The sequence below is a fragment of the Esox lucius genome, chromosome 3 (genome assembly GCF_011004845.1).
Source record: "Esox lucius isolate fEsoLuc1 chromosome 3, fEsoLuc1.pri, whole genome shotgun sequence".
Classification (NCBI taxonomy): Eukaryota; Metazoa; Chordata; class Actinopteri; order Esociformes; family Esocidae; genus Esox; species Esox lucius.
In genome coordinates, this window is record NC_047571.1 from 35599374 (window position 1) to 35622011 (window position 22638).

The 22638-nt window shown below is 43.7% G+C and overlaps 2 protein-coding genes across 8 annotated transcripts; one reads left to right on the forward strand and one right to left on the reverse strand.

Annotated features, from left to right (window-relative positions):
- Positions 1-95: 95 nt before the first annotated feature.
- eef1da (eukaryotic translation elongation factor 1 delta a (guanine nucleotide exchange protein)) lies at positions 96-17154 on the reverse strand. Of its 7 annotated transcripts, XM_029116085.1 has the most exons (11): positions 17053-17138; positions 16481-16506; positions 14799-15347; positions 10420-10540; positions 9730-9801; positions 8135-8206; positions 3942-4020; positions 3719-3810; positions 3358-3543; positions 2928-3122; positions 96-235 (listed from the first exon to the last, which is right to left on the reverse strand). In XM_029116085.1, the coding sequence occupies exons 3-11, from the start codon at positions 15314-15316 to the stop codon at positions 197-199; spliced, it is 1374 nt and encodes a 457-aa protein (XP_028971918.1). In that variant the 5' UTR covers positions 15317-15347; positions 16481-16506; positions 17053-17138; the 3' UTR covers positions 96-196. The 7 variants fall into 7 exon arrangements, with proteins under 7 accessions (XP_028971918.1, XP_028971936.1, XP_028971925.1 ...); XM_029116103.1 differs by lacking the exon at positions 14799-15347; XM_029116092.1 differs by lacking the exon at positions 9730-9801.
- A 92-nt stretch (positions 17155-17246) lies between these two features.
- On the forward strand, positions 17247-22405 carry LOC105007560 (zinc finger protein 501-like). Its single transcript, XM_010866536.4, has 3 exons — positions 17247-17783; positions 17999-18061; positions 20686-22405. Exons 1-3 carry the CDS (start codon positions 17678-17680, stop codon positions 21720-21722), a joined length of 1206 nt encoding a protein of 401 aa, XP_010864838.1. The 5' UTR covers positions 17247-17677; the 3' UTR covers positions 21723-22405.
- The last annotated feature ends 233 nt before the right edge of the window (positions 22406-22638 follow it).

Below are 22638 nucleotides of genomic sequence, written 5' to 3' on the forward strand. Positions count from 1 at the left end.
ATTCTGCAAATAGACAATAAATGTACTGCATATTAGGAATTTATATATTGGGTTTTCCTTCCAGTCAGTGTTTGAGAGAGACCGGCAGACAGGTGTTTGTGCTTAAAGCTCAATGTTTTTATTAACTTTGGCAGCCAAGAGCAGCAGTAACACTTTGGATGAGTGGAGAGCGGAACAGGACCAGATGAGAATGGGCTCAGATCTTGTTGAAGGCAGCCACGTCGACACTCTGAACCTGAAACAGAAAACACACCAACTCAATACGGGTTAGAACCTGGGTAAAAGAGCAGCAGGGTACCAGGGTTAGAACCTGGGTAAAAGAGCAGCAGGGTACCAGGGTTAGAACCCTGGGAACAGGAGGAGCACTGCCGAGCCCTACAAAATGACCTCCAGCAGGCTACTGGTGTCCATGTTTCTGATCAAACTGTCAAATACAGACTCCATGAGGGTGGCCTGGTGAATAGGGTATTTTCCAAAGACATACAAGGAAACAAGCTGCCCTCAGCATTGAACAAGTTGATCTGTCAAACAACATATCTAGGAAGCCAAATCTCAAAGTGGTGGGCAGGGTGGATTGTGTGTGGCAATGACTGAATTCCACAAACACGATTCATTTCTTTTGGACAGCTGCAAAATTCTCTTATGTAGAGTATATCCTTCTATGTACAGCCAATCTATTTTACAGCCACAGAATGGAGGAATGCCACCACCGGGTATATTTTAATCCATTATTTAATCCATCATTTGTCTAATAGCTACAAAACTAAAATGACATTTTTACTGCTGTTCACCAGACTAATATTGCCTAACGTCACCATCTACTGGACACAATGGGCACAACACTGAACACCAGCCAAGATGCTTTTTTCCACACATACATTAATGTAAATATTCAAATATTATATATTTAAGAAAATACGAATATTGAAATATAGTTTTAGGAACACTAGTCTGAGTGACACATGACAGACAGCAGCAGTGTGGAAGGGTAAAACCTGCTGAGACTATATTCACAAAACATCTTAAGGCTAAAAGTAGCTCCTAACATGATGATTTCGGAGTAACTCTTAAATAAATGGGCACATCAGTCCTAACTTTGGGACTCCTACATTTTTGGTCTAAGAGTATTTCACAAAGCATTTTAGCGCTAAAACCAGATCTGTGAAAAGCTAGTAGTCAAGAGGACTCCTGAGTGTCTCAGGCACCTGTCGGTAGAATATTACATTGAACAATAAATGCCCCCCCCAGACCCCACACTGTCCGACAAATCATTTGGTTTCTTCATGATGGCCACACAATTTGACTTTGTGGCCATAGCTCACCCCCCCGGTCTAGTTGGGATGTCCAGATCCGATCACTTGATCGGAAATCGGGCCCGATCACATGGTTTCAGACTCGATCGGAATCGGACTTTACCTCCCGATCAGGACTCGGATATATATGTATATATATTCTCATTATTTAACACATCTGTAGTTATGCAGTGGCACAGAGTTAGACCCTTTTGACTCCACACAGAAACAGCAACGCGTGCGGGATTGTATCACTTTGTTGTAGAGACGCTATTGGTTAAATGCCGGCAAAGTAGAACACGGAAGCAGCTTGAAGCGGAAAGCGCGAGTATTTCTGCGGTCTGGAGGTTTACCCAGTCAACCCCGCTGAAGACGAGTCAGCTCACGCTGTAGGAGTGTTTGAAGAGGAGAGAAAACATGCCCGTGACCGCGCGAAGGCGCAGGACATCACAGTCAAGATAGCTCAAATGATCGCAATGAGTGACCTGCCATTCGCCTTTGTAGAGAACCCTGGATTTCTTATGCTTATGGAGCACGTAGAACCTCGATTTTAAATGCCGTCTCACCACTATTTCACAGAGAAAGCTCTGCCAGCCCTTTATAAGAAGATTTCTGACAAACTACTTGTCCTGTTATCGGATGTTTCGTTCACCACAGACATCCGGAGTTCGTACGTAGGTCCTGTTGTTGAATGTTTAAAACAAGGTGAATTAAATAAAAAATAAGGAACATCCTGGATCTGTTTTTTCGCTCTTTTTTATTCTTTTTTTATATATTATAGAAGTATCGGATCGGGACTCGGTATCGGTAGATACTCAAAATCAAATGACTCGGACTCGAGGGAAAAAAACCTGATCAGGACATCCCTAGTTGGTGCTATAGATGGGACACAATTGTGCCATCAAAAGATGAACGTGCATTTCTCTATGAGCCGCCAGACATGTAAGAGACTGACACTTAGCTGAACTTATACTTGGCTAGTCAGTATATCATTCTTAGCTGAACTTATGCTTGGCTAGTCAGTATATCATTCTTAGCTGAACTTATGCTTGGCTAGTCAGTATATCATTCTTAGCTGAACTTATGCTTGGCTAGTCAGTATATCATTCTTGGTTTCATGTTTATTCAGTGACAGTTTGCCTACATTTTTATTTGAATATCTTTATTTCAATATGGCAACATGACATCCTTCTACAGTACTGCTATACTAAACACAAGGGGGTCAACCCCGCCCTTCCTTTAAGCATAAGATTTCTCCCGATTCCTTAGTAAAAGTTGGTCTTAGCAGCTTTGTGAATAGGTTTTAAGAGGAAACTCTTAGCTAAGAACTTAGTGTTGTTTAGGAGTCCTAGTGGTTAGATTGAATGTTTTGTGTATATGGCCCACCATCTCCAATGTTCGATCAAGTGGTCAAAATGTTGACCACAGTAGATGTACGTGTGATGCAATGCATCAATTTGATTAAAACTATTTAACTCACTTTAGTCAATACAAAGTGCAAGAGTCTATTGTAATTTAACATCTCTGTAAGATATAATTAACATTTAAAACATTTAGTATGAACATATCTTCTTTCTGTGATTCTACATAGTTTGACTGACTGTGTGTTGTATGGTATGAGTGTGTAGTACTCACGTAGTCCTCAAACTTGGTGATCTCCTCCTCCAGCAGGTCTGTTCCCACCTTGTCGTCCTCCACAACACATCCGATCTGGAGCTTCTTGATACCGTAACCCACAGGAACCAGTTTAGACTGACCCCAGAGCAGCCCATCGGCCACCACAGACCTCACACACTCTTCCAGCTTCGCCATGTCTGTCTCATCATCCCACTGGAGCGGAGAAAGACAGAGGGACAAAGACAGGCAGAGAAACAGAGAATCATTAAAAATACACCTTTTGAAATCTAGTAGGATAGAGGACAGATATAGAACATACAGGTTTGACATCCAGTAGGATAGAGGACAGATATAGAACATACAGGTTTGACATCCAGTAGGATAGAGGACAGATATAGAACATACAGGTTTGACATCCAGTAGGATAGAGGACAGATATAGAACATACAGGTTTGACATCCAGTAGGATAGAGGACTTGGCGATGAGCGCAGGTTTCTTGGACTTCTTGGCAGCATATGCTGCGATCCTCTCTTCCTTCAGCTTCTCGGCCTCTGCATCCTCTTCTTCGTCACTTCCAAAAAGGTCAATGTCATCATCTTCCTCATCACCCCCACCATTCTCCACCTTCACAGACTGCCCGGTCATAGCCCAGGACGCGTGGAGAGAACTAATTAATACTTTAGTTCACTAAAACTGTCTAAACTTATTTTCTAGAGAACTATGTCTGGAGCATTCTGTCTGGATCACACCAGTCATAATATAGGATTGACAGATCTTCTGTGGTTAACTGGCTGAGCCTCTCACACACATTGGCACAGGGAACAGGAGCAGCAGGGCTTCTCTCCAGAACCTGAACTCTGGACTCAAGCTTCAGCAGGGCGGCTCGAAGATCCTCCACCACTGGAACACACAGACACGCACGCACGCACGCAACGCACGTACGCACAGACAGATGCCTTAGTGCTCTGGGACCAGTAGGAAATATTACTCCATTATCTAGAGAACATAACTAACCATGTCTAACCCCATACCTTTTTGCATTCCCTGGTTCTCCAACTCCAAACTCTTCACACGAGCCACCAAATCCTGGTCACCACTGGCAGAAGAAGACTACAGAGAGACAGTGGTGAGACTGGGCTGCAGGTGTTAACAGGGGCATCCACAGAACAGACAGGTTAATGAACACGATTCACATGCAGGATGGATAATACTGTCCAATCACAACAGAGCTGACCACATTCAGTCACCATGCTGTCGGTCGCGCATGGTTGAGCATGCGCACGTTTTACATGATGAACGGAACTCCTTTCTGATTGGTGCCTGTTGAGAACTAATCCATCTTGTTGGGTAACAAATGGTTTGTGTTCTGAAAACACGTTAGGCCCACTGATCTTGACATTAAGTTTAAATGTTTCACATTTCATATTTTTGAAATATCAGTCTAACACCTTGCCTTTAATCAAAAGAGATAGGAAGTTAATGTATATAGTAAAAATATGTTTAAGAATGTAGTAGCCAAAAGAAGAATTGTAGATAATACCAAAATGCAGTCCAGGCAGAAATTGAGAAAGTTATTAGGAACAGCAAAAGTAACAATACAGCAGAATTAGAATAACATCACAGAATTAGAATAACGATATACAAATAAAAACAGAATACAATTATGTCCAAATAATGTATCCCTATATTTAATTGAAAATAGTACAAAGAAAATGTTGAAACTGAGAAATGTTATTGTTTTTGGAATAATATATGCCCATTTTGAATTTGATGCCAGCAACACGTTTCAAATAAGTTGGGACGGGCATGTTTACCACTGTGTTGCATCACCTCTTCTTTTAACAATACTCTAAGCATTTGGGAACTGAGGAGACCATTAGCTATAGTTTTGAAAGTGAATTATTTTCCATTCTTTCTTGACATAATATATCAGCTGCTCAACAGTTTGGAGTCTCCTTTGTCGTATTTTTTGTTTCATATTGCCCCAAATGTTTTCAATGGGTGACAGGTCTGGACTGCAGGCAGGCCAGTTTAGCACCCAGACTCTTTTACAATGGCGCCATTCTGTTGTAATACATGCAGAATGTGGTCTGGCATTGTCTTGCTGAAATAATCAAGGCCTTCCCTGAAAAAGAGTCTGGATGGCAGCATATGTTGCTCCAAAACCTGTATATATTGTTCAGCATTAATGGTGCCTTCACAGATGTGGAAGTCACCCAATTCCATGTGCACTAATGCACCCCCATACCATCACAGATGCTGGCTTATGAACTGTGTGCTGATAAAAAGCCAGAATGTCCCTCTCCTCTTTAGTCCAGAGGACGCAGAATCCATGATTCCCAAAAATAATAGTTAAAACGTGTGCCTGCTCACGTTTGCCAAGATTTTACTATAGCTTGTTATTATAAATAGCTTTAAAATAGGGACCTCAGCAGTCGTAAGGACAATGATTCAAAAAGAGGTAGGCATAAACAGTGTATTTATTTACTTACACAGCGATGGCTATGACCATTATAAATGTAACTGGAAATACTAACATACTGACAGTGATGTAAATGTCATACTCTGAATATAAACTATCCAGTCTTCAAACTGAAATGTCTCCCATCGGGCCAAACCAGAAAAGAGGAAGAGAGGACGCCGGTGGCTTAATTGGCAGGAGGCAGTACGCAAGTGGAGAGAATCAGTGCTTAACTAGTTGAATGTCCACTGCAAACCAGTTGATAAATTGTTGTTCACTGTCCTACTACACAAACTGATTATTCAGCAATCAAAGATCAATATCTTGTGTAGTTTGTAATGCTACTGAAGTAGTTTCATTTACTAGTTGGGTCAAATGGAAAGCAGGCAAGGTGGTCTAACTACCAAACAGCAGACCGTTGTCATGGTTTAAAGTGGTTGTCAATGAAGAGCAGAAACCGGTTAGGACGACTCACTGCCACTACAAAGTGTTTGGACAATGTTCTACTGTACCATGCATGTGTTTCAATGCGGGGACATCAAAAATATTACAATGTTTTCATTCCTGGAAAATGGGGAGGATGTCTTGATGTGCTATGAAGGGAGGTCTGTTGTCTCAGATTTTGAAAACCCTGACAAAGTGTAATGATTTAGAAGAATTAGAGGCAGGCCCGGATCCATCGTGGGGCTTTGCTCCTCCACATAGAATCTGGGATCTGTGCCCCCAAATTTGTTTCCCCATAAACACTGCTAATTATATGATATAGAAAAAGCACCCTCAGTCAACTCATCCTCTGGTTGGGACTGAATAGAGGGGTGATTTAGTACAGCTAAAAGGTGGTTGAGGTTCGGTATGCACCTGTCTGTCCTACAGTGGGTCTCAGAGACATGCACCCGTCTGTCCTACAGTGGGTCTCAGAGACATGCACCCGTCTGTCCTACAATGAGTCTCAGAGACATGCACCCGTCTGTCCTACAGTGGGTCTCAGAGACATGCACCCGTCTGTCCTACAGTGAGTCTCAGAGACATGCACCCGTCTGTCCTACAATGAGTCTCAGAGACATGCACCCGTCTGTCCTACAGTGGGTCTCAGACATGAACCCGTCTGTCCTACAGAAGGCTTTAGGGACTTTTAACCTGTCTGACCTGCAGAGGGTCTCTCATACATACATACACATACATACATACACATACATACACATATATACATACATATACACACACACACACACACACACACACACACACACACACACACACACACACACACACACACACACACACACACACACACACACACACACACACACACACACACACACACACACACACACACACACACACACACACACACACACACACACACACACACACACACACGTGCTGGTCATTAGAATATCATCAAAAAGTTGATTTATTTCAGTAATTCCATTCAAAAGTGAAACTTGTATATTATATGAATTCATTACACACAGACTGATATATTTCAAATGTTTATTTATTTTAATTGTGATGATTATAACGGACAACTAATGAAAATCCCAAATTCAGTATCTCCGAAAATTTGAATATTATTTAAGACCAATACAAAAAAAATATTTTTAGAAATGTTGGCTAACTGAAAAGTATGAACATGAAAAGTATGAGCATGTACAGCACTGCTCAGGTGTTATGAGAGCCCAGGTTGCTCTGATAGTGGCCTTCAGCTCTTCTGCATTGTTGGGTCTGGTGTATCGCATCTTCCTCTTCACAATACCCCATAGATTTTCTATTGGGTTAAGGTCAGGCAAGTTTGCTGGCCAATTAAGAACAGGGATACCATGGTCCTTAAACACTGTGTGCAGGTGCCAAGTCCTGTTGGAAAATGAAATCTGCATCTCCATAAAGTTGGTCAGCAGCAGGAAGCATGAAGTGCTTGTCTTGTTCAAGAGTGGCTTGACACAAGGAATGCGACAACTAAAACCCATGTCTTGCATACGTCTGTGCGTGGTGGTTCTTGAAGCACTGACTCCAGCTGCAGTCCACTCTTTGTGAATCTCCCCCACATTTCTGAATGGGTTTTGTTTCACAATCCTCTCCAGGGTGCGGTTATCCCTATTGCTTGTACACTTTTTTCTACCACATCTTTTCCTTCCCTTCGCCTCTATATTAATGTGCTTGGACACAGAGCTCTGTGAACAGCCAGCCTCTTTAGCAATGACCTTTTGTGTCTTGCCCTCCTTGTGCAAGGTGTCAATGGTTGTCTTTTGGACAGCTGTCAAGTCAGCAGTCTTCCCCATGATTGTGTAGCCTACAGAACTAGACTAAGAGACCATTTAAAGGACTTTGCAGGTGTTTTGGGTTAATTAGCTGATTATAGTGTGGCACCAGGTGTCTTCAATATTGAACCTTTTCACAATATTCTAATTTTCTGAGATACTGAATTTGGGGTTTTCATTAGTTGTTAGTTATAATCATCAAAATTCAAAGAAATAAACACTTGAAATATATCAGTCTGTGTGAAATGAATGTATACATTATACAAGTTTCACCTTTTGAATGGAATTACTGAAATAAATCAACTTTTTGATGATATTCAAATTTTATGACCAACACCTGTACATGCACCTCTCTGTCCAAAAAAACGAAAGGGGGGGGGTCTCAGAGACATGCACCTGTCTGTCCTAAAAAAGGGTCTCAGAGACAATCACCCTTCTGTCCTACAGTGGGTCTCAGAGACATGCACCTGTCTGTCCTACAGAAGGCCTTTTCATGAAGACTTACATTCCTGTGTTGGCGCTTCTGGGGACGGGAGTGTCCTTTACCTTGCTCTTTAGCTTGGAGGGCTATCTTCACCTGGATCATATGGGGAAGGGAGGACAAACATAGAAAGGTACAGAGAGGACAGGAGAAAGACAGATGCAGAACGTGAAGAGAAGGTGTACTACTGTCAACAGGAGGGGAAAGAATTTAAGAACAGCTTGTAGATTGAATATAGCAGGTATCACTATGACGAACTGACCCGCGTCCACCCAGACCCGCATCCACCCAGACCCGCGTCCAGCCAGACCCGCGTCCACCCAGACCCGTGTCCGGCCCGCATCCACCCAGACCCGCGTCCAGCCAGACCCGCGTCCAGCCAGACCCGAGTCCAGCCAGACCCGTGTCCGGCCAGACCCGTGTCCGGCCCGCGTCCACCCAGACCCGCGTCCACCCAGACCCGCGTCCAGCCAGACCCGCGTCCACCCAGACCCGTGTCCGGCCCGCATCCACCCAGACCCGCGTCCAGCCAGACCCGAGTCCACCCAGACCCGTGTCCGGCCCGCGTCCACCCAGACCCGCGTCCAGCCAGACCCGCGTCCAGCCAGACCCGCGTCCACCCAGACCCGCGTCCACCCAGACCCGCGTCCACCCAGACCCAATACATTGTTTGTTATGGGGGGCAAGAGAGGACAAGCCAACTGGAAGATGGGGATGGTCAGGTGGCCACAACAGGAACATGTCAGGACACCGAGGTTAACACCCTTGATCTTACAATCAGTGTCAATTGGTCTTTAGTGACAAGAGAGCTGGGAGACTAATTTAATGTACCAACTGAAAGGTGTCACCTTACAAAAGTGGCAATGTTTCCTTCACTGCCCAGGGGAATTCTCTTTAGAACAGAGGGAAAGGCAAGCCAGCACAGGGTTGTACTGAACATACAGCATTTCTTACTATTGGTAATGGGCAGAACAACAGAAGTACAGTAGATCTACAGTAGGGGACAAAGTTGTACAGAACAGCAGGACTACAGTGGATTAAAGGAGAGGACAGTAGAACTACAGTTAAGAGGACAGTACAGAACAGTAGAACTACAGAGGAGTAGAGGACAGTACAGAACAGTAGAGGACAGTACAGAACAGTAGAACTACAGAGTAGAGGACAGTACAGAACAGTAAATATCCAGTGGAGTAGAGGACACTACAGAACAGCAGAACAGTAGGAGGACAGTACAGGACAGTAGAACTACAGAGGAGTAGAGGACAGTACAGAACAGTAGAACTACAGAGGAGTAGAGGACAGTACAGAACAGTAGAGGACAGTTCAGAACAGTAGAACTACAGAACAGTAGAGGGCAGTACAGAACAGTAGGGGACAGTACAGAACAGTAGAACTACAGGACAGTAGGGGACAGTACAGGACAGTAGAACTACAGAACAGTAGATGGCAGTACAGGACAGTAGAACTACAGAACAGTAGAGGACAGTACAGGACAGTAGAGGACAGTACAGGACAGTAGAGGGCAGTACAGGACAGTAGAGGGCAGTACAGGACAGTAGAGGGCAGTACAGGACAGTAGAACTAGAGTGGAGCAGAGGACAGTAGAGGACAGTACTCACTCCGTCTAGGGAATTCTTGATATTCTGGCGGGCAAGAACAATGTCGTGCAGGATGACACTAGTTGCACTGTCCTGCAGGGGGCAGCACCAAGCAGTCAGGGTGGGGGGTGAAGGGGTAGATGAGGGCGGGGAAGACAATGCAGGTGAGACACAGGCACAGACAGAAGCAGAAACACAGACACAGGGCAGCTAGCTGGATTTGAAGGTACTGGTAGAATAGCATTTCCTCTCCCCTGAGGTTTTTCCACTCCTTAACCACCACCAACAAATCTACCAGTACAGGCAATGGTTTACACCACACATTTGTGTGTGTAAACATGTTAGTTCACAGCCAACACATTGGAAGTACAGTATGTTTAGACACAGCCAGTCAGTCCACAAAACCTCTCAGAACAGGTCAACAATCAGATTGACAGTTCAGAGTAGGTTCTAGATGACAAGCCTGCCCAGAAAGTAAGGAGTAGAATCTACCCAGAGAAGATTCAGTTGGTATGCACAACAGTTTGGGGTGCCACAAAGCAAAAATACTGACGCTTAATGACAGTGTTGCTAATGCCAGGATGACAAAATGGGGTGAGGCTTCGCCAACTGTCAACTTTACCGTCATGCCAACCCAAGTGTGCCAAATCATGTTGACTCTCATTTGAAGTACAAGTGGAATGGGTGGGCCAGTATTGTGTGTGTGTGTACCTGGCTGTGTGTGCAGGGACCATTGGCTCCCTCGTAGAAGCGTCTCTCAGCCTCATCGTAATGTGGCTTCTCAAACCAGATGTTCTCCTCAGCAAGGCACTGCACAGCGGACATGATGATACTGATGGAGAGAAGGAAAAATGGAGGGATAAAAGTTCCACTGCCAACACCACAGTAGTCTTGTTTTTTGTAAACTATGCTTATTATTTGTATGGTCTTTCCAGCAATGACCTTTACCAATAATCAATTCATTTATTTGAATGGACCTACTCCTCAACAGTGCTGTCGTATTATCACCTGGCTGCAAATCGCTCTGGATAAGAGCATCTGCTTAAATGTCTAACATGAAAAATGATACATTTCCTCACTGGTACAAAAGCCTGAAATTAACACCTGTCAAGTGCCAAATGCAGGTAGATTTAGTTTGGCAAGTAAACGTTTGTACCAAAAGTCACAAAATACCTGTTACGACGACTCGACATTGCTCACTTGCCACCGGTCTGCTGCTAGCTACTGTTCATTATGTTGTTAAGTGACAACATTTTCCTGGAGTAAGCCAATGAAAAACCCACTGACGAAAAGGAGGACGAATCATATTCAAAAATAAAGTTTGGTACATTCCAATTAACTGAACCTCAGAGTTTTGAACTATTTTTGAATTTTGTATTTCAAACGCCAATAAAAAATAAGGGATAGGCAACAAGACCACAATTCTTCAATAATTGTAGGCCAGCGATTCTTCACTTTATCCAAAATAGCGTTGAACGGATCCTCTTCTCCAACAAAGCTCCTCCACATGAACTTCGCCAGGTAGGACTTGAGGAAATCTGTGCCCTGATGCTTGTTATTTCAACTTTCCACACTCCGCCACTTTTCGATCCAGACATCCTCTCCAAACATTGTGTGCACGCCAGCGTCGGGATTCACAAAGTTGTAGCGATAATCTGAAGTGTTCGAAGCCTGCATCCTCCTGCTCGAGCCTTGTAGCCCTTCCAAATGTCCGAGTGTTCGGCGTGTTCTAGAATGGCAGCCAGCAGGGTTGAAACGCTCCTGTTCGGCACCCCGATGAGGAAGCAATGCTTGGACTCACGGCAAGGCCCCCGAAAGGTCCACTGCTGAGGTAGAATCCAGCCGGCATTGTTCTTGCGTGTGGTGAGAAGCAACGCGAGAATTTCAACGATCATCCCCTCCCTTCAGATTTGTCCTTGATTCTGAGCCATAAGAGCCTCTACGCAAGCTTGCTGCTGATACCGAGCTCCCTATTGCAGTTTTTCCGATGTCAGTTCCTAGGCCCAGAGATGAAGCGCACCACAGTCACGAATGGAAGACGAGATTGAGAGAACAAATTGCCAGTGCAGATGTTGATCTTGTGATAGCAGGCCCTGATAGTGCACTTCCAGAAGATTTCCTGTCTGAAATTGCATCGTCGCTCCTTGGGAAGTAGGCCTGGATGTTGGAAGAGTCCCACGGCATCCGCGCTGGTGTTCGGCAGACTCCAGAGACGTCAGTCATTTCACCGACACCGAAGGCCAGGTAGGCTAAGGGTCTGTTATATTATATCAAAATTATGGCGTGAATTTTTATAAATCACATTTTGGCGTTTTCATAACATTTTTGACACCTGTTTTTATGGATTTTTTTTGTCTCTCACTGTTCAAATAAACCTACCATTAAAATTATAGACTGATCATTTCTTTGTCAGTGGGCAAACGTATAAAATCAGCAGGGGATCAAATGTTTTTGCCCCCTTACTGTATAGGCCTAACAGTAAATTTGTAATGATGCAACACAACATTGCACTATTTTTCATCAAGGCAAGTTACTTAAAGTGTAAACATGATAATGATACAGTGATTGCTAGATGGAGAGCCAGTCAGCTGCTGACATCACACACAGCTACATGTCACCACGATACCTCGTCGTTTGGAGTATCACAACTTGCATGCCGATAATTCACACTGCAAATGTAGGCTACGGGAATGGTAAATTAATAGGCTGTTCATTTGTTGGTCGAGCACATGGGGTAGGTGAGTTTGACCGAGGCTGCTCTCATTTTCAGGCACTGCTTCTCCTGTATGCAATGCTTCACTAGAAACGGACGCAGCTTTCTTAGCTTTTCTAAGGGGATGTCTGACTCCGCACACAGCCACAAAACCGCACACAGCCTTCTGACTGGAACCAGTCATCCGCCCGACACAGACATATCTTCTTTCACTGCAGCAGAAAAAACGTCTCGTCTGCAGACCGGAGGCTTTAGGAGAACAATGGGGTGGTCTTAACCCACCATTCAGGCCCCAGAACACTATCACATGACCTCCAAACCCACTACAGACAACAGGCAGCCCGGCGGTTAGACCCTCCGACTAAAGGATGACAGCATTAATCCCAGAGCGGCCTGAGTGAAACATCTGTTAACCCTTACTTGCACATTAAAGAAGCTCCCCACTCCACCTCAAATTAGGAAATGTTGGGTTAAATGTGGAAGCCAAATCTCAGTTAAACATCTGCACAAACTGACAAATAGGCCTTTTCCCAACAACACAGTAGGTTAGTCCTGAGGAAAACCAGACTCACCCCTAACCACTACCACACCAGTACTCCGGAGTACAACCAGACACACCCCTAACCACTACCACACCAGTACTCCTGAGGAAAACCAGACTCACCCCTAACCACTACCACACCAGTACTCCTGAGGAAAACCAGACTCACCCCTAACCACTACCACACCAGTACTCCGGAGTACAACCAGACACACCCCTAACCACTACCACACCAGTACTCCTGAGGAAAACCAGACTCACCCCTAACCACTACCACACCAGTACTCCTGAGGAAAACCAGACTCACCCCTAACCACTACCACACCAGTACTCCTGAGGAAAACCAGACTCACCCCTAACCACTACCACACCAGTACTCCTGAGGAAAACCAGACTCACCCCTAACCACTACCACACCAGTACTCCTGAGTACAACCAGACTCACCCCTAACCACTACCACACCAGTACTCCTGAGTACAACCAGACTCACCCCTAACCACTACCACACCAGTACTCCTGAGTACAACCAGACTCACCCCTAACCACTACCACACCAGTACTCCTGAGGAAAACCAGACTCACCCCTAACCATTACCACACCAGTACTCCTGAGTACAACCAGACTTACCCCTAACCACTACCACACCAGTACTCCTGAGGAAAACCAGACTCACCCATAACCACTACCACACCAGTACTCCTGAGGAAAACCAGACACACCCCTAACCACTACCACAACAGTACTCCTCAACAGATTTCAGATAACTCAGTTACTTACAGCTCCCAAAGCAAACTTGTGGCTCTTTATTTTTAGAGTTGTTATGAAAGCATGTCCTTGTATATCTGGATGTTAGAGTATCATGTTACAGGAGGGGTTCCCTGACTGCCCAGCCTACATTCTGGATACTTCTTCTCATAAGGCAGACTGACTGAATGGTCATGACGGTCTAGCCTACAGTACATAAGAGGCTGCCTTAACACAGGCCATTTGACAATGAGTTTAAATTCAAATTATGCCCCAACTTTTATTGTACACTGAACAGTGGGATCATTAACACCTTAGCTAAATGCTCTCTGTTCTCTCTGCAATGGGGAGTGTGTGATGGGAGAAGCTGCAAGGTGCATATTCGTTGACTAGGTGTCCATGTCATTGGTTAACATTGCTACTTTCGTCCCATTAGACTCTCCTGTAAGTTTCTAGGCTAACACCAAAGACTAGCTAGCATGAAATTTGAAACCTACCCTAGTTACAAGATTAGGGTGAAGAAAGGTACATTTGGAACGAAGGCAGGGAGGTAGTCCGCTTTACAAACGTGCTTAATCCCGTATCATTTAAGAAATCCAATTTCAATAATTCAGCGAATAGTGATCGCTGAGTTTTCATAGCTTGTCATTCTACCACACGCGATTGCAGCATACATATTTCCTCAACACTATCGATTGAGTACAACTACTATAAGCTCAGTTATCACCAACCTGTGATTTTAAGCACGTGAACAAACCTGTTCACTCAGAATTCAGTAAGACTATCATTTATTGCATACTAGAGCACTGAGTTTGACTGTATTTTTTAAATAGAACACAAGGAAAAATTCTTCAATGCAGATTGAGGGTCTGCATTTTGAAAATGCAGACTTTTGAAAGCCAATTTCACCTCTGTACATTCTGGACACTCAAAAGGCAGACAACTCTTACTTGAAAGGTCATGATTGACAAGGCTACTAAATCAATAAGTAGTTAGCAGCACAAATAATAATAAAAACATAAAATGTACTAAATCTGACAAAACAAAAGCTCTAAGGTAAGGGGGAAGCATTAAGGGTCAAAGTTCATACTTCCTCTGAGGACTCTCGGTCTCAGAGTGGCCCCTCCTTCTGATACCCTTAGCCCCCCCCTTGCCATGATGTGGCTCAGAGGAGGATGGTGCATGCTGGACACGCCCACCACCACGAGAGGAGGAGCCATGAGAGGTGTGATGCTCCTCCCCTTCCTCCTGCGGGGGATGGGGGCGTTTGGAGCGGAAGGTGAGTGTGCGGCCAGTGTTGTGGTTGTCCTTTGGGGAGGAGGGCAGGGTCCCGGCTGGGCGCTGGCTGGCGCTCTCAACCTGCCCGGAGATGCTGCGGTTGTACCAGACCATCTCTCCCATCATGCCGTGCAGGTTAGGGCTCTGCCCGTACAACCCTGCTGCTGGATCACTTGCAGCCCCTGAGGCCAGGCTCTCCGACTGGGAGGACGGATTCGGAGTCCTCCCACTAGCATTTCGGAACCCCATCATCACTGGTCCATTAGGACGATGAGGGATGGGCTGGGAGCGATCCGTGGGCGGGTCAGAGGGGTCACTGCTTGACTCCATCTTGTGTGTGTGGGGGGGAGACAGGGAGAATCTGGGGGGGGTTGAGGGTGAGATTAGTCCATATGGAGGTTAGGGGGGACGAGGCAGGAGGCAGTAAGCCAGGCAGTAAGCCAGGCAGTAAGCCAGGCAGTAAGCCAGGCAGTAGGATTCCATAGTGGTTCAAACACCAGGGAAAACACTAATTGACCAAACACTTTAGATGGAATGTTAAAGCTGCATTTTAACACAAACTGTTCTCATTACACTTAAACAGCAGTTTCAAGGTTTATTGTCTGATGCACCGAACAACAGCGTCATCCTGCACAATGACATTCTTGTGACATGGCACCCGACAACTACGTAGTGAGAGTTAAGAAGAAGAGTATACAACACTGACAATAATAAAGGTCAGGGTCCTCCAGGGTCAAACCTGTCAGAAGCATAAAAGCTGGGAAAAAAAGCTTTGATCAATTTCACATTGGACTTGAATTGGACTGCATGTATTGAAACAAAATCTTCAACACATATTCAGTACAGATCAAAAGTCAATCAAAGCACATCCAAACAGCCTCTGCTGATTTACCAGACATGCTGCAGCAGAGAGCCAGTGACCCTGCCAGGCACAAGTTCAAGGAGGTTTACATAAAATATCAGGACAGGAGAGGCATGTTTCAGCCCGCTGATCTACATTATAAACACACAGCCATGACAAGCCGTTTCTACAGGCAGCTGAAGCCTTGACAAGCCGTTTCTACAGGCAGCTGAAGCCTTGACAAGCAGTTTCTACAGGCAGCTGAAGCCTTGACAAGCAGTTTCTACAGTTTCTACTGGCAGCTGACGCCTTGACAAGCCGTTTCTACAGGCAGCTGACGCCTTGACAAGCCGTTTCTACAGGCAGCTGACGCCTTGACAAGCCGTTTCTGCACAGCAGTAAACCTGCTGTGCAGAGAGTCACTGAACCCCTCAATGCCACACTGCTCCCTAGTCAGTAGGCTACTTATGGCCCCTGGACAGGGAACGGAGTGTCATAGGGAACACACCAGGTCATCTTCCTCTCAAACATGCAGAGAAATGCAGAACTTACAACTGTATCAAACCGAACTCAAAAAAAATATTCACACAGTTTAAACCAAAACCACAAAGACAGGTACTGTGTGAGCAGCAGATCAAGCTGCAAACACTCACCTTGATGTTCTCAGCCTATAGGATTCCTAAACACATTATTACACAAACAGGATCAGTTTAGACACTGGTACACAAGACCTTCATAATAGTTCATGAAATTAACTAATGAGAATTTGCAAGTTCTATTTTTTATTACAGACAGGCCGGTCAAAATGAGATATTAGTAAGTACCGCCGGATACAAGTTAGGTTAGCAACAAAATATACATTATCTACCGATTGACATACTGCAGTAATGTAGGTCATGACCACTTCCCATGTATAAATCTTTTTTATTTATTTCTTTTCACAAATGGCAGTGCAGTTACTAAGCGTGGATGATTTTACTCTGTCAACACACGGTGCAGGGCCAAGATTCTACCCAACTGTGTGGTTGGGATTCGAAGCTGTAGTTTGAAGGGTGTCACTCAGAGACTACAAACTTCAACTGAAGTTAAACATGCAGAATTGTACAGCTCACTCAGCCACGTGGCGATAAAATATCTTATTTTAGACGTGTTTTCAAACTACATTAACATTTACACTTGGATATACATATTTTGCCGTGATGGAAAATACGTTCGTATTACTCACTCTGTGTTAAATCGACGTTTTACAGCTGAGTCGAAGTTTACTGCGTGCTCTCGGCGGTATTGAGCTGATCAAAAAGAAGTTGAACGGGTGAACGGAAAGTACTCGTTAAGATAGAAAAGGGGGGCGAAGGTGTTTATCAACGTGTATATCATTCGTGGTTGTGACTCAACGACATAAAGAGTTGGTAATCAAGATATCAACACGAAATAACTTTTACGTTTACGTTTCAGTCAGCCATTATAAACGAGTTTATGTTTATATGATTGGTAAATGTGTTTTACCTAATTGGTACGCTCCAAAATCAGAAACTCTGTCTCCCAGGATGCACCACGCTAAGGTTGCTTCCCAAAATTCCGTCCGGGTAAACGCGTAAGAAATGGAAAGGAATGTTTAGCAACGTCTACATTAAGACTTTCAAGTGCTTAATGTTAACTAGCTGTTATACAGAATCAGATTTAACGATGGCCCACTTGGAATAGCCGGAGGATTTCGCTCTACATGTGACCAGTTATATTTTTAAAAAATTGTTTAGAGTTTATATGCTTATTTTGCTTCATAGCAAGCTAACCGCTGACAAAAATTAGCCATACATGGTAAGAGAAGAAACGAAGGGCTAGCTTTAGAGATGGCATCAGTGAATACAGTGGACTGTGATCCAGTAACGCTACTCGGGATCAACGTTGTAGTAAAGAATGAAGAAGGAGAGATGGTGGATTATTCAGGTGATCCCAGTAAGTACCAAATCCTGGGAATGGATCGTGTAGTTAAACACTGATACTTTTTGGGATGTGTATAGTCCAATATTACACTATGAATTTACTATTTAATTAAATACCTAATAAAATAATAATTATAATCATTGGATTAGAATATTTTTAGAGGCTATGGGTCTAGCTCTAGATAAATGTCAGCTAAATTACTGAAATGTCTTTTATTCCCTTTACAGTAGGGTTATCCTGGGGTGTGAAGGAGGAACCAGAAGAGGTACCGTGTCACTTGGAAGAACACAGTAAGTCTGCTGATTATAGAACATGACAGAGAACCTCTATATATACTCTGATCTATTTTAGTATAACACTATGAAACAACATCTGAGATTACAGTCTCTCTTGAATCAAGTCTCTTGAATTGGCAGGTCTGCAGAATGTGGAAATCCTCTATGCTGTAAAATGGTTGTCACCATTTAAATTATTTTTCTATCAAGAACTTAAATTCAACAATTACATTTTTAATCAAGCACAGTTAAATGAAAATAAACATTGAACAGAACAGTAAGATATTCTTAAATTATTTGGAAATTGAAAAGTAAATAGAGCCTTGCCCAGTGAACCTCAGTATGTCTGCCTCAGAATGTCTGCCTCAGAATGTCTGCCTCAGTATGTCTGCCTCAGTACACCGATCAGCCATAAGATTATGACCACTGAGAGGTGAAGGGAATAACATTGATAATCTCATTATTATGGCACCTGTCAGTGGGTGGGATATATTAGGCTGCAAGTGAACCACTCAAAGTTGATGTGTTAGAAGCAGGAAAAATGGGCAAACCTAAGGATCTGAGCGACTTTGACAAGGGCCAAATTATGATGGCTAGACGACTGGGTCAGAGCAACTCAAACTGCAGCCCTTGCTCCCAGTCTGCAGTGGTCAGTACCTATCAAAAGTGGTCCAAGGAAGTAAAAGTGGTGAACCGGCAACAGGGTCATGGGCTCATTGATGCATACTGATGAAAGCTGGCCCGTGTGGTCCGATCCAACAGACGAGCAGTTGTCACAAAGTGCTTTTACAGAATCAGAACTGGACCATGGAGCAATGGAAGAAGATGGCCTGGTCTGATGAATCACATTTCCTTTTACATCACGTGGATGGCCGTGTGTCGCTTACATGGAGGACACATGGCGCCAGAATGCACTATGGGAAGAAGGGAAGGAGTCAAGCCGGCGGAGGCAGTGTGATGCTTTGGGCAATGTTCTGCTGGGAAACCTTGGGTTCTGCCATTCATATGGATGTTACTTTGACACGTACCACCTACCTGAGCATTGTGCACCTTTTCATGGCAACTGTATTCCCTGATGGCATTTTGGTGCCAAAAGAGGGACCTACACAATATTAGGCAGGTGGTCATAACGTTATGGCTGATCGGTGTATCTCCCTCTGTATATCTGCATGCCACAGTAAATCCATAGGCCTCAGTATCTCAATGCATCAGTATTTCTCTATGCATCAGTATTTCTCTATGCATCAGTATATCTCTATGCATCAGTATATCTCTATGCATCAGTATATCTCTATGCATCAGTATATCTCTATGCATCAGTATGTCCCTATATCTCAGTATATCCCTATACCTCAGTATATCTCTATACATCAGTATATCTCTATGCCTCAGTATATCTCTATGCATCAGTATATCTCTATGCATCAGTATATCCCTATATCTCAGTACATCCCTATACCTCAGTATATCTCTATACATCAGTATATCTCCATGCCTCAGTATATCTCCATGCCTCAGTATATCTCCATGCCTCAGTATATCTCCATGCCTCAGTATATCTCCATGCCTCTGTATATCTCCATGCCTCTGTATATCTCTATGCATCATTATATCTCCATGCATCATTATATCTCCATGCCTCAGTATATCTCCATGCCTCAGTATATCACCATGCCTCAGTATATCTCCATGCCTCAGTATATCACCATGCCTCAGTATATCTCCATGCCTCAGTATATCACCATGCCTCAGTATATCTCCATGCCTCAGTATATCTCCATGCCTCAGTATATCTCCATGCCTCAGTATATCTCCATGCCTCTGTATATCTCCATGCCTCTGTATATCTCCATGCATCATTATATCTCTATGCATCATTATATCTCTATGCCTCTGTATATCTCTATGCCTCTGTATATCTCTATGCATCATTATATCTCTATGCCTCTGTATATCTCTATGCATCATTATATCTCTATGCCTCTGTATATCTCTATGCATCATTATATCTCTATGCCTCAGTATATCTCTATGCCTCATTATATCTCTATGCCTCTGTATATCTCTATGCATCATTATATCTCTATGCCTCTGTATATCTCTATGCATCATTATATCTCTATGCATCATTATATCTCTATGCCTCAGTATATCTCTATGCATCATTATATCTCTATGCCTCAGTATATCTCTATGCATCATTATATCTATTCGCCTTAGTATATCAATATGCCTTACTATTTCTGCACACAAAACAGGTATGTGGAGCTGTTGTTACTTCTCCAAATTCCTCAAAATCTGTGTGCTTTCTTGGCTGCCATGTGATTCTCTTCCACTGTTTAGTCTCCAGCACAAAACTGCAGTTCCCAGGCCTTGGTAATGAAAAATAATGTAGGCTAACTTACTGTTTTCAAGTGAGTTTGCATCTTTTGCTACATTAATGGACTGCTTCCATACTATATATTTCTTAGACATTTAGTCTAAAGTAGGTCAAATAAGAGTAACTTAAAATAAGGCTTCGTTTTTAGATGGACAACATTTTGGTCTGCAATAGCACCAATAGTTCATGTGCCATTGAAAAATACAAAGCTAAGTGATCAACAATTGACCATTATGTCTGTTCCCCATCCTTCATACAGGTGTCAGTATAAACCAGGCTAAAGACCCTTCAGAATCTCTGCAGGAGAACCAGCAGTGTCATCAGTCCACCAAAACCAACTATCCATGCATAGCCTGTGGGAAGCATTTCTACAACTCTTCAACCCTGCGCAGACACATACGCACTCACACAGGTGAGAGGCCGTATGGCTGCTCTGAATGTGGTCGGCGCTTCAGCCACTCTGGCAACTTGCGGAGTCACCAGGTTATCCACACCGGGGAAAGACCCTACCACTGTCTGGTCTGTGGAAAAAGCTTTAGTCAGCCAGGAGGCCTGGCCAAACACAAGAGAACACACACTGGAGAGAAGCCTTTCCACTGCACTTTCACAGAGTGCGGAAAGAGTTTCTCCAAGCTGGAGCACTTACAGATTCACCATAGAACTCACACAGGAGAGAAGCCTTACCCATGCTCTTTCCCTGACTGTGGAAGGAGATTCTCCAACTCTGGCCAGTTGATCCAACACATGCGTTCTCACACAGGAGAGAGGCCGTATAAGTGCTTGGTGTGTCTGAAGACCTTTTCCCACCCAAGTGCTCTTAAAGATCATCAGAGGATTCACTCTGGAGAGAGACCATATGTCTGCTCTGTCTCCACCTGTGGCAAGAAGTTTATTAACTCTGGGGCTCTGAGGAAACACAGCCAGACCCACACAGGGGAGAAACCTCACCACTGCTCTGAATGTGGGAGGGGGTTCTCCCAGCTAGCTCACCTCCAGGCTCATCAGAGGACTCACACAGGAGAGAGGCCCTATCACTGCACCATCTGTGGGAAGAGCTTCACTCAACAAGGACACCTTGACAGGCATAGACACATCCATGCAGCAGTGGACACAAACACAGTCATCCATGAGGATCACTTATCACCTAGCATCAGTCCAAATCAGTACACCAAACCTATTGATGACTCATCTGAGGTCTCTGAAGAAGAAGAAACTGCTGCAGAACTACCTATCAATGACTCACTTGAGGACTTGGATGAAGTCACTGTGTCTCTACTACCTGTAGATGAGAAATAATAAGTGCTCCTAACTGATCCAGAACTAGTTTTCCCAGCTTGAGAATGTAGTCACTGTTTGGATAGAGGTGTTATATTTTTAGCGTATTGCAACATCTTAACCACCGAGATCTCACACTGAAACTGCACAAATTAGTTTTTGTAGTTTTCTATTTTGTGTCCTCTCAAACAGAGCTTTTCATCCAACCTGTCTGTTATCTTCATGCATATTCCTCATTTGGATTAATGTGTGCGTATTCCCCATAACAGTGTGAAGGCCATGGATGGACACAGTAAAACAATGATCATGCATGTGGAAAGTCCAACAATGCAAACAAATGATTTACTTAGAAGACATAACAATAGTGTGTAAGAACTCACAGATGACCTGTTGCTCACCTGAACCTAATTTAAAATGGTATATAATTGGTGGGAATTTGCCTGAGGCAGGGTCATTTAGACAAGGTGAGAACTTATAAAGAAAAGTGTGGCTTTTTACAGGTTGTTCATCATTTGAATGTGGCGATCATGTGACTATTGTTTCCTTTCAATTCCAATTGATTCAACACTTTTTTTCTTTTCAGCTTGGCAACTACTGAGTATTGAATTGTGCCTATAAATACTGGGATACAATATCATAGTAAAATTATTTCTATGCTTGCAACATTGTTTTAAATGTGGATTTACCATTCAGTAAATGAATATATTGGCTAAATGGTGTATGAGTGATTATTGAAGGAACATAATATTTTCAACACCCTTCTTAAACATGTGGCCGTCTGACATGCATTTTAAGTAAATTGATGGTGGAAGCTTGAACTGCAGTTTAAGTGTTGATTTATAGAAAGATATTAGCAAGTCAAAAGACAAGACACTACCAGGAGTGGGGTTCGAACTCACGAGGAGATGAGTCCATTGGATGTCAAGTCCAGCGCCTT

Excerpts from the sequence above, each read along its gene's own strand:
- eef1da (XM_029116085.1), bottom strand. The coding sequence starts at position 15,316 with ATGGAGTCAAGCAGTGACCCCTCTGACCCGCCCACGGATCGCTCCCAG. Across the intron at positions 3,544-3,718 it reads CTCCTGTTCCCTGTGCCAAT|TCTGTGAAGGTGGAGAATGG; the intron begins GTGTGTGAGAGG and ends ATGACCGGGCAG. Across the intron at positions 3,123-3,357 it reads TCCTACTGGATGTCAAACCT|TGGGATGATGAGACAGACAT; the intron begins GTATGTTCTATA and ends TCTCCGCTCCAG.
- LOC105007560 (XM_010866536.4), top strand. The coding sequence starts at position 17,678 with ATGGCATCAGTGAATACAGTGGACTGTGATCCAGTAACGCTACTCGGG. Across the intron at positions 17,784-17,998 it reads GGATTATTCAGGTGATCCCA|TAGGGTTATCCTGGGGTGTG; the intron begins GTAAGTACCAAA and ends TTCCCTTTACAG. Across the intron at positions 18,062-20,685 it reads GTGTCACTTGGAAGAACACA|GTGTCAGTATAAACCAGGCT; the intron begins GTAAGTCTGCTG and ends TCCTTCATACAG.